The following is a 12,464-nucleotide window of genomic DNA, read 5'->3' as shown; positions in this document are numbered from 1 at the left end:
CTCTCTCTGCCCCTCCCCCACTCATGCTTTCTCTCTCAAAAATAATAAACATTTTAAAAAAAGAAATCATCGAATCCACTGGTCACATTGGTGCTCACAGTCTCTCTCTCTCTCTCTCTCTCTCTCTCACACACACACACACACACACACACACACACACACAGCTCAGTAGTATTAAAATCTAGAATGAGAACTCGGGTCTTGCGACACCTGGCTGGCTCAGGCAGTAGAGGATGCAACTCTTGATGTCACAATCATGGGTTCAAGCCCCATGTTGGGTATAGACCCTACCTAAAACAAAACAAAACTCAGATCTTTTGCATTCCAGTCCATTAGATGTTCTACCTCATTCAACTGACTCCTAAGATACAGACCAGAGAAGAGATAAAGAAATCTTCTATTGAGTTCCATGAATCTAGCAAGAGAAAGAAAATGTCTGTGTTCACATACACAAAACTTCAGTTTTCTTAGAAACAATTTTACTTCTCTCCTTTCAAATTTTAGAAATAGAAAATTAAGCAGTGAATGTCTGCTATTTTGCAACAAACAAGATGTGAAGAAGACCTTATATATTATCTAGTTAAATCTTTCATATAAAGGGGTGAGAGGTGTGTTTTCGCTATTTCACAGCTTAGAAATTTATGCATCAGGTCAATAAGGTCATAGAACTAGTGACATGCAGTTCTATATTATAATCAATTAGGAAATGATAGAGAAAATGGGAAAAAAGATGAATAGGCTAGGGAATGAAAATGTTATGTTTACCAAATCACAAAAGAAACAAGAACAAATTCATTTACTGATGACAACCTTAAAAATCAAACCAACAAAAGCAGCCCTTTAGATAAATATTAAAGTGTTTCAAGAAACTCTAACACTGATGTCTTTGGAAAGGGGACCTGGGTGGCTGGGGACAGGGAGATTTTTCACAGTAAAACTTTTATAACTTGTATTGCAACCATAACAATGTTACCTATTCTGATAAATAAGTAACAGCTAAAAATAAAAACCTTCAAATGACTTAGTTCCTGCCAGTAGTAATTACTAGCATTCTACAATCCCCCGAGGCTGCTGAAAAATGGAAATTTCAAGAAAGAAAAATCCTAATTCTATTCTGAAGAGGCAAGGGTGAAATTACATTAAGGGTCAGAAGACTTTCCTTTGAGGTTTGGGAATCAAGAAGGAAGAGGACTACCTACCCCAACCACTATTTGATCAACTCAATTCTATTGCTATTATTTTTAAATTTTTTTTTAACGTTTATTTATTTTGTGACAGAGAGCATGAATGGGGAGGGTCAGAGAGAGAGGGAGACACAGAATTCAAAGCAGGCTCCAGGCTCTGAGCTGTCAGCACAGAGCCCCACGCGGGGCTCCAACTCAGGGACTGTGAGATCATGACCTAAGCCGAAGTCGGATACCCAACTGACTGAGCCACCCAGGCGCCCCAATTGCTATTATTTTTAGCTCATCTTTTAGTCTGTTACTAAGGAATCCCTTTACCTGAAAGCAATTTACTAACTGGAATCTACATGAAGCGGGAGAAAAGCAATGATCCTGAAACATTCAAATCAGCCCATTCTAATTTAATCCGTCTATTTTGGATATTTTGGATTGAAATACATTGTATTTCAATCTTTATGTAGCTCTACTGTGATATTGAAAATTCTGTTGTGCCCCAAAGCAAAATGATCATTTGTAAATTTTTAATATAAGGGTTTGCAGACCAGTGTATTTGAAATAGGGAGTCATAGCTCTGAATTGGTTCTCTAGTAATACCTGCCTTTTCCAATTGAAAATACTATGAATTCCGAAAAATTCCTTGCAAGGGAAATTCTTGTATTTTAAGATGTCTGGTCCAGAGCACGGGGAAAGGACTTGACAAAGCTATTCGATATATGAAAGCTATGGATTGACATTTCGGTTTAGGAATGAAGCAAGAAATCTGAGACAGCTAGTGCAAAACACCCAAGACAGCGGGCGGATCAAAGCACTGCAGAGGGCGCGGGTGCTCCAGGGATCGCGATGTGGGCTGGTGTGTCAGGAGAAATCCAGCAAAAGGCACAAATATGTACTGGAAAGCCGCTAGTAGGTGGGAACTCTGGGTCTTCGCATTTCTACCCACTCAGTTCCCGTACATCATCATCGCTTTCGTACTGGTGCAGACGGTGAACCATAGGGACTCAAACCGTTTTGGCCGAAGCAAATTTAGATTTACCCGTTTCCCCCAAGTCTGATTTCTGCTATCTGCCCCCAATCTAAATGCCTCCAAACTAAAATCTGGCCATAGTAGACATAAAAGAATCAGTGACACAACAGGCTACCTATGGCTTTGAGCTCTTCTTTAACACACCTTTACAAGTCCTTCTAATCCACTGGCTTCACAGACATGAAGACAGAAAACCAAGCTACAGGACCTGAGAATCTAAGAAGCGCCTACGTGGCTGAAACGGGAAAACGAGGCCCAAATTCTACCAATAAATTGGGCTATTTGGGCTACGCCCCGCCCACCGCTCCTGCCAGCCAATAACATTCACAACTCTTCAGCCACTCCCGCCCATTCGTAGGGCTGCTGCAAATCCTCCACTGACCGCCTGCGCACTGTAGATCCGACTTATATGCGCCCCTCCTCCGCTTCTCAAGATAAGAGGACCCTCTGAAGACGGAGAGGACGACACTGGCTACCACTGGAGGCCGAAGACTCCAGAAGCTAGTGTCACAAACAGTGAGGGGGCTTAAAGAAAGAGAAGGAGCCACTTACGACGCCCTGTTCCCCCTAACCCGGAAGTAATTCTCCCCTATTTCCGTTCCCGCCTACGGTTAAGACGGGAGGAGAAGGACGGTAGGGTCTGGCCCGGCATGCCCTGGGCTTCCGGTGACCTCTGGCCCTTTTCTGTCGTCCGCTCTTGCTTCCCAGCGTGCTCGCTCGCTCATTGCCTCCCTTCCCTCCTTCTGGTCTTCCTTCGCACGCTACCTGGTGACTGAGGCGCCCGCGACGAGCAGTGAGGCGGTGGCGGAGGACACTCAGTCATGGCCGCCTCTAAGCCTGTGGAGGCGGCGGTGGTCGCAGCGGCTGCGCCCAGCTCCGGGAGTGGGGTGGGCGGCGGCGGTGCGACTGCAGGCCCCGGCACTGGGGGCCTGCCGCGATGGCAGCTGGCGCTGGCAGTCGGGGCTCCCCTGCTGCTAGGTGCAGGTGCCATGTACCTGTGGAGCAGGCAGCGGCGGCGCCGGGAGGCTGGGGGCCGAGGAGACGCCGGCGGCTTAAAGCGCAACAGCGAGCGGAAGACCCCGGAGGGTAGGGCCAGTCCGGCCCCGGGCAGCGGACATCCCGACGGCTCCGGTGCTCACCTGGAAATGGTGAGAAGTAGCCCTGGGCCGTGGAGGTGGAACCCAGCGGGTGCAGCCTTTTCTTGACGAATTGTGCAGGTCAGGGGGCTTCCCGTCAGACGAAAGCTGCCTGGAAGCACATGAGTTTAGGGACGCACATTTCTGGATGCTTTTGTAGGGATTGGAATAGCCCGAGGGCACAGGTTAGCGGCCTTCTTTGACAGTTTCCTTTTAGTTTCAGAAAAATACATATGTGGGGTTTTTTGTTTTTTGTGTTTTTCTGAGTGACACAGCATTTATCTCTGGTGTTTTGGGTACGGGGGATATTTGCAAATGTGATGATTGTGTTTAACTAGTGAAGGAAGCCAAATTCCCTGAACGATTAGTACATTGTGGTTGATAGGAATTGTGATTTCCAAGGCCTAGAATTTGATAGATAATAACCTTTAATAATGAGCCACCCCGTTATTTGAAGTCTCAGGGTATGGGATGGGTAAATACAGTGACTGTTGGTTGGCAAAGCGAAATGGTGTTGAGTAGCATTTGCTTTTTTATCTATGGGAATGAGTTTTTAAACTTTCTGGGTAGAAGCATCTTAAATTCGTTTTTAAATTTTACCTGAAAAATTACCAGACCAAGCCTGGGCTGCGTGATAAAGGTTCTTTGATGTCAGGCCATGCATCAGAGTATCTGCTGAACTACTTTGTATGGTTTTGTTGAACAGACTGTTAAATCCTTTTGGTATCTGACAGCTGTGGGCAATTGACCTGGCTACATTTAACAATACTGGGATAGGGTGGGGTGGAGGATTTTATCTGCCTCTCGGATTGTACAGTGGTAATTCCAGAGTAACTCAGAGTTCATTGAAACCTTTGATCAAAAAACTCCCAGTTAAATACATTTGCAAGTCATTTCCACCTTACATTATTCAGGTTAAAGACATGGTTTTGCTAAGTAGTCAAATAAGCTTTAAGGGAAGTTTTATGTGGGAGTGAACTACCATAACTTCATGCCTAATATATGTCAGACATTGTGCTAGGCCATGAAGAGAGCCAGAGACAGTCTTTGCAATGGCAGAGTAAAACATTGCCCCCTCACCCCAGCTTTTTTTTTTTTTTTTTTTTTTTTTTTTTTAATGTAGAAAAATGCAGTGTAGTAAGCTGGAAGAACCTATGGACTGGAGAACTAGGAAATGTGCACTTTATGGTGGGCTCTCCAGCATAGTTACCTTGGGAAAGTCATTTGATCACTCTGATCTTAGTGTCATCCCATACAATAAGAGAATTAAAATACTCTCTTTCAGTCTCATTTTTTCCAGCCCTGAAAATTGGTGATTCTGAATGCTAATGACAAATCTGAAATTCTCTGGTCATTTTTATTTCATTTGTTAGTTTAACTTTAATCACGGAAGAATAATGAATGAATGAGAAATATATAAAAGCTTTTAGTTCTATAATCACTAAAAAAAAATAATTCTTACACATGAAACTTTTTGACATTTTTTTGTAGTTTCAAAAACTTCCCATGGGGCGCCTGGGTGGCGCAGTCAGCTAAGCGTCCGACTTCAGCCAGGTCACGATCTCGCGGTCCGTGAGTTCGAGCCCCGCGTCAGGCTCTGGGCTGATGGCTCAGAGCCTGGAGCCTGTTTCCGATTCTGTGTCTCCCTCTCTCTCTGCCCCTCCCCCGTTCATGCTCTGTCTCTCTCTGTGCCAAAAATAAATAAAAAACGTTGAAAAAAAAAAAAAAAAAAAAAAACAAAACTTCCCTGTCTCACTCATTTGGTGTTTGAATTTAGTACACCATTGGTATAGAATTTAGCAAATTGTCTTACAGATTTTAGATTTTCTTGAGTCCATTTTTAGTTTTCCAGCATTGCCTGGGATAACAGGGTGATGATTTTTAAATTTTTGGAGTGTTTTGTCATTTTATCAGAATAATTTTTTATTAATTCACTGCTGCTAAAAATTAGATTTTAAGATTGACTTCTTTGTGTAACTTGAACTGCTCTAAAATGATTTATTATTTTTGACCTTAAATAAAACTGAGCAAAACACACATATGGTTGTTCACCTTGTGGAATTTGTGGGCTTATATTCTTGCTTTGAATTACTAAATGATTCTTCACTAAAGCAACAGTAGGAATGTCTTTTCCATTTTTGTAAAGGAAATTTGTGTTTTTACTGATGGACCAATAAATACTGGAAGACTATTTTTTGTCTTTTTTATAGTCTGGTCCTTAGAATTATTATTAGATTTATCTAAATATAACTGACCACTAGTTATAATTTATTTATTATCTGTGGTTGGAGAAATTGCTTTATATTTGAATAGCACCTTTCAGTTGGCAACCTTAGTGGGTTTTGTAAATAAGGAAGTCATTTGTTTCAACTGAGGAAAAACTGGCAGAATCCTGATGCTCTGTTCTTTCTCCACCTGAGCAATAGCTATAATTTTTAAGGGAATGAAGGAATGGACAAATACTGTCTGTTCAAGGTTCAGTGAATAAAACAGAAAATCATTGCTTTTTGTCTGTTGGCCTATGTTTGCCTTAATGTAAAATGAACTAATAAAACTGGCTGGCTTGAGATTTTTGTGTACAATGTAGACTGTATCCAGTTATCTTTTTTTCTGGAATAAACACCGGAAAGTAAAAGCAGAAATTCATATTTCTGTTTAATTAATGGGGATTTTAGGATTTCACTAAAGAAAGGCATCTAATTACAGTTGATAGCATCTGACATTGAAATACTTCAAGTATTAAATCATGTTCCATTTGGGGGCACTGGAAAACCTACCACAAGGTGCTATTTTGCTTCAGTAATGTTTTTAAAAAGACTTGAAGAATTACAGATTTCCAAAGTTGGAAAGATTCTTTGAAGATCATCTTATCCATATGGCTTCTCAATCTCTGAGTGTCTGAGGTATCACAAGGGACTACCACACCCACATATATACCAAGTATGGTATTCTGGCTGCACAGATGTCTTAGGTATTTCTTTTTTTCAAACAGGATTTTTTGAAAGGTGCATTTATTTAAAACTTTGATTGGCTATAGTAGCGTTCTATCCTGTTGTTTTTTAATCTGATAAAAAAAATACAGTTATTCTGGTGTTCAAGCTTTTTTAATGTTGCACAGTAGTTATCCCACATGAAATGGTTAGAAACCACTAATCTAAGTCAGCCCTCTAGAATGGGAAAGGAGAAATGTACTTAAGCATTTTAATTAGGAGAGCAAAGACTGAGTGACCTGGTGTTTTCAGTCATCTTTGAAATGAAGTAATTCTCTCCCCTCAAATGATTTGTTTCTAGTCATTTTTTTTTTAAAAATCAGGGTCACTGGGTCACCTGGGTGGCTCAGTTAAGCATCTGACTCTTAGTATTGGCTCAGGTCGTCATCTCATGGTTTATGGGATCAAGCCCCACATCAGGCTCTGTGCTGACAGCACGGAGTCTGCTTGGGATTCTCTCTCTCCCTCTCTCTGCTCCTCCCCCACTTGTTCACTCTCAAAATAAATAAACTTTAAAGAAAAATCAGGGTCACCAGTGACATTTCTATGTAACAAGTACAGTGAACACCTTTCAGTCTTTATCTTAACTTGATCCTTGGCAGTATTTTACATTGTCTTCTCTTAATTTCATAACTTTTCCTGTGGCTTCTGACATCTTGTATTCTGATTTCCTTTGCCTTTTAAAAAATTCCTGATACCTCCCTTGCTGATTGTTCTTGGTCTCCTTTCCAGGCTCTTTTCTCTACCTCTTCCTTTTGGTGACCTTCATGGTTCTATCATAAGCATTCTCTTACTTTCCACACCTTCACTGGATACTTGCTTGCTGTGCAGGAACTTATCACGTATACTGATAGCTTCCTAATTTCTTGTGTATAGCCTACACCTCTCAAGAGGCCCAAATTTAAGGGGGAATTCTCACTTCATTACCTTACAGGTATTTCACATCCAGACTCCTTCCTGTTTTTCTTGAGAATACCAACTAATGTGCCTCATCAGACTACTTTCCTAAGCCAGAGACTTGGATATCATCCTTAACTTTTAACTATTGGCATATTCTCCACATCTAATCCAGAAAAACATCCAGAAGAGTTTTAAGCCTGACTGCTACATTCACACGGCCATTATTTCTCAACTGAATAACTGCTACTCTCATTGTCTTCCTTGAATCCATTTGTCACTACCAGAATAAAATCCTGACAGTTATGTGCTTAAAATCATTAAGTGGTGTTCTGTTCATTGCCCAACAGATAAAGTTCAAACTCATCGTCATTTAAGATCCTCCATGATCTTGATCCTGTTTACCTCTTCAACTTTATCTCTTGACATTTCCTCTTATTTCTTGGCTTTGGATATTCTGTGAACACTGCCCAATACTCTACCTTCTCATCCTTCAAGTCACAACATGTAGATCATTTAACCTTTTCTGAACCCTTTACCTGGGCATAGGTTATGTGATTACATAACACTGAACTTTTCCCTTCCTTAGCACTTACCACATGGTACTAGAGTTGCTTATTTATATCTTTCCTACTATACTCTTGACTATGTGAAGGCTGGGACTGGCTCTATCTCACTATTCTCAGAACCTAATAAATGCCTTGTACAAAGCAGGTGTTGAGTCAGTGTACCAATGAAGCTTCATTCTTTGACGTGTGTGTGTGTATGTGTGTGTGTGTGTGTGTGTATGTCCACATCTCCACAAGTTGAATATTTTTTCAGAATTCAGCTTTTCATTTTTATTCCACCAATCAACCTAGAACTTGGTATAACAGTCTTAAACCTTACTTAGACATTCTTTTTATAAATCACTTGATTTTGTATGAACTACAACCATAATCCTGCAGAAGCTGCATTCTTACAAATGAATTCTTAGGTAAAGAGTGTTCTGTATTATGATTCAGTGGGTGGGGTTGGTTGTAGATTTTTGAAATATTGGGATACAATACAGGAAAGGACTTATTATCTCAGGTATTATTCATATAATAGGTTTTATTCATATAAAAGTAATATTTGGTTGATAAAAGTATTTTTAAAAGACTTTCTCATGCTATAAGTTTTCCACAGTTGATTGCTACTTCTGTTAAGCTGGGATTCGAATTTTTAAATATGCTTTTGGAATTTGGTAAATTTAAGAGAATGAAGCCATTGAAAAGAAACAGTGTTAAACCACTTTGTCTATATTTTGATATATGTAAATGTGTATTAGGGTGATACCCATTTTATTTTCTTACACATAGATTACCTGATTCCAGTTCATTTCCTTTCACAGTAACTATACGTGATTATCAGAATAATATTTTGTAAATATTTGCTGAGCATTTACAGTGACTCCTTATTGCCAAATGTCTATCATTGAAAGCTTTCTATAATGTAGTCAATGTTACCATTGCAGGACTTGTTTTAAAGGACCCTTTCTGGTCTGAATTGTGTGTGTGTGTGTGTGTGTGTGTGTGTGTGTGTGTGTGTGTGGTTTTTCCTCCTTGGAGTATTTTCCTGGCTGTTCTTTATTAGTCATTTTTGTTCCAGAGCACATTCCTGTAAGTAACCTTCACTGACTATCAAATCTCCATTACTTTTTTTTCAACTTTGTATTCTACTAAATTTCCTGGCATTATACCTTAATATCTGTTCCTTTGGTCTTTAAATGTTACTTGTTTGTTTTTCCAGAGTAGATTAGCCTCTGCAAAAGGTACAGGGTAGATTTGTAGGTTTTGCCTCTTGTTTGACAAGTTCTAGCACAGTGCTTATGGAGAGGAGACCTACATATTTACTGTGTTTTTCATTGTTTCCTTTTAGATTTATTACCTGAGTTACTTGTTTTTAATTCTTGTGTCTTACCCAAATACTTTTGGATATATGTGTGTATATTTATATGTAGTTGCTACTTTGGTTCTAATAATTTTCTAGTTATTAGTTACACAGTTTACTAATTACCTAATCACATTTTCCCGATGTGAATAGGGGTTTCCGATTTTTTAATCAGTGGTGATTCTTTAGAGAAGCTGCCAGTCTACTTGTTTCTTGACCTGCCTCTAGTGTTCCTTCAGGGTAAAGACTATCCTGTTGATTGTGGAGTCACATCAAATGTGCTTTTTATTAAAATGAATTCAGTTATATTTCCTTGGCATAAAGAAAGAAAAAGATCTGATTGTGCTGATGACTCTCTTTGTCTTTTCATTTAAAGACCTTTTGCCCTAAAGTTAGTAGTTAGCAAGATAGGATATCTGAATCTGTTTTGTTTCAGTTCCAGAGTGTGAATCTGGATGTGACTGTAATAATAATCTTCATAAAATGTGGATGACAATCCATGCAGTACAGAAGTAAAGTTTAGGCAACCTGGAGTGGAATTGCTAGAGTTTGAATCCTGCCTTGAGCAAGTTACTCTGACTGTCTGGCCTTCAGTTGCTCTTTATGTAAAATGAGGATAGTAATAGCACCTACCATGCATCTCCATTGTGGTGCTCTGCTAAAGATTTGTCAAAAGTAATTTTGACAGTTGATTTTTTTAAATGTTTATTTATTTTTCAGAGAGACACAGTGAGCAGGGGAGGGGCAGAGAGAGGGAGACAGAGGATCTGAAGCAGGCTCTGTGCTGACAGCAGAGAGCCCGATGTGGGGCTCGAAGAACCACAAGATTGTGACCTGAGCCAAGTCCAGTGCTTAAGGGACTGAGCCACCCAGGTGCCCTTTTTGCTTAATGCATTAACTTCAGGATTCCTTGTGAGATTTGGCTTCAAATATTTATTGAATTCATTTAGCAGAATCACATGGAATCATGGAGTTAACTCTGCTGAACAGTTATTCATTATGAAAGAGATGGAACTTACCCAAATCATGCATGGGGGAAAAAACCTAAGTTTTCTAGTAGACCATTTTAAATCATACTTTATGTGACATACTAGGCAGATGTCAACATCTTTTTCATAGTTCTTCTGTATTCTAACCAGTATTGATGAAGTTTGAATTCACACTCATGTATGAAAATTGAGTATGTGGCTGAAGTGGAGTAACGAAAGTTTGGAGTCTTGTGTGTAGGTCTTGGTGGTGGGAAGTTACTGGAAGGTTTTGAGCAAGGAATGATACAATTTACTTGTTAAAAAGAATTTTCAGAGCAATTAGAAAATAATTTGTTGTAATAAATGCAGAGAGAGCTGCATTTTCACATAACTTCAGTGTAAAATATTATGGAATGTTCAGAACCTGAAAACGACTACCCAAACCAAAAGTGATTTCCAGTAACATAAATGGCTTTTAAATGTCTTTTAAACATAAATGGTTTTTAAATGACTTTTAATCCACCTGAGTACTTATAGATATGCAAACAAACCGTATGAAATAAACTGGCATTTCAGGATGTTCCCATTATGTTTTAGATCAGTATGTCTGCATCTCATTTATCAAATATGCTTTCAAAATTGTCTTTGAGCTTGTTTTCTAACTCCAATCTTTAATTATGAAAGTTCTTATTATAACTCAAGAATGTAGACTGGTGGCGGCAGGTGGGGATTACTGAAAAGCAGTGTGAAGGATTCTTGTAGGATGGAATTAAAATCCCTCATAAGGAATTGTTAGTCATGTGTTCTCTAATGCAAACTTTTTTGTCCAGTGCATTTATTTTAATTTCTGCCTGCTTTTGGCCTCAAAGCTTGTGAAAATAAGGTCTAGTTCCTGATGTAGGGGAAGGCTGGCATTGTGTTAACCAGCTTTTTGTCCTACATTTCATCAGTGGGCCAAAATGATTAGTTTTTCTGTACTGTCCTTGCTGTAATGCCATTCTTTCTCTGCATTTTTATTTTTTTTATTAAAAAAATATTTTAATGTTTATTTTTGAGAGAGAAAGAGAGCACAAGCGGGGGAGGAGCAGAGAGAGAGAGGGAGACTAAGAATCTGAAGCAGGCTCCAGGCCCTGGGCTGTCAGTACAGAGCCCCTGTGCAGGGCTTGAACTCAAGCTGCGAGATCATGACCTGAGCTGAAGTCAGACGTATAACCCACCCACGCCCTCCGTCTGTATTTTTATTAAGGAAGGGAAATAGTTGGACAGAAAGTAATGAGGCAGACAGTGGGCGTGGGGTGATAGGGATGTTAACCAAGGTTGTGCTCTCCAGAAATGTGGTTTGGTTTGCTTTCTGGAGTGGAAATGGAAGCAACTGAAGAAAATTTGCACTTGGTGATTTGCCTATGTAATTTGATCCTTTTCCACACAGTGTCATTCAAACCATTGTTTTTTTTTACAGTATAATAGAAAGAAGTTAATCAGATTCTAATTTTGGCCTTAGGAGTTAAAAGACTTTTTTTTTTTTTTTTTTTAAGACTTTTCAGGCCCAACATGAGGCTTGAACTCAACAACGCCAAGATCAAGAGTCGCATGCTCTACTAACTGAGCCAGCCATGTGCCCTGGAGTTAAAGAATTTTTAATAACTTTTAAAAGGAGCTATTATATAAAACGACTAATGGAGGAAAATAGCTAATTGAAAGATTCACTTGGTTGGTTTTAAGTTGATTTAGACTTTGCTGGATAAAAATAAGTATCCATCCTCTAAGTAGAGAAAGGAAAGCCTTGTGTACTCATCTCTCCAGATATGTCTGTTCTTTTAACTTGTCAGCCCTTGCTATAACTGCCTCTTCTTGTATTCTGTATGATATTATTTGGCCTTAAACTTCTAGTAGACAGGAAGGAGTTCATTACCTGTTTCTGCGGAGACAAGGTCATTACTCTGTCCAGAAGATGTTTTTATCTAATCTGTAAATCTTTATTAAAAATACTGAATAAGGGCACCTGGGTGGCTTAGTCAGTTGAGTGTCCGACTTCTGATTTCAGCTCAGGTCATGATCCCAGGGTCGAACCAGGCTCCATGCGCCTGTGTAAGATTCTCCCTCTCTCTCTCTGCCCCTCTCCCCAGCTCATGCTCTCGCTTGCTCTCTCTCTCTCTCTAAAAAAATAAAAAAGTTAAAAAAAAAAAAATACTGGGGCACCTGGGTGGCTCAGTCGGTTGAGCATCTGACTCTTGATTTCAGCTCAGGTCATGATCTCACAGTTGGTGGGATCATGGGATCTAGTCCCTCATTGGGCTTTGCACTGATAGTGCAGGGTCTGCTTGGAATTCTCTCTCTCCCTCTCTCTCTGCCCC

The 12,464-nt window shown here is 39.7% G+C and overlaps 2 protein-coding genes across 5 annotated transcripts in view; one reads left to right on the top strand and one right to left on the bottom strand.

Moving 5' to 3' along the window:
• The window catches only part of LNP1 (leukemia NUP98 fusion partner 1), a 38,633-nt gene extending 35,851 nt beyond the window's left edge, over window positions 1-2,782 (bottom strand). Inside the window, exon 1 of one of the 4 annotated variants that reach the window (XM_060640847.2) lies at window positions 2,761-2,782. The gene's annotated coding sequence lies outside the window, so the exon portion shown is untranslated. The other 3 variants (XM_060640846.2, XM_060640844.2, XM_060640845.2) reach the window with 3 other exon arrangements.
• Window positions 2,760-12,464, top strand: part of TOMM70 (translocase of outer mitochondrial membrane 70) — a 33,804-nt gene continuing 24,099 nt past the window's right edge. Inside the window, exon 1 of the mRNA XM_060640839.3 lies at window positions 2,760-3,356. Coding sequence (XP_060496822.1) covers window positions 3,030-3,356 — 327 coding nt within the window. The 5' untranslated portion in view covers window positions 2,760-3,029. The remainder of the gene's footprint in view (window positions 3,357-12,464) is intronic.

The sequence above is a fragment of the Panthera onca genome, chromosome C2 (genome assembly GCF_046562875.1).
Source record: "Panthera onca isolate mPanOnc1 chromosome C2, mPanOnc1 haplotype 2, whole genome shotgun sequence".
Taxonomy (NCBI): Eukaryota; Metazoa; Chordata; class Mammalia; order Carnivora; family Felidae; genus Panthera; species Panthera onca.
The sequence above is the reverse complement of the archived record's forward strand: the minus strand, read 5'-3'. Positions and strand labels throughout refer to the sequence as shown.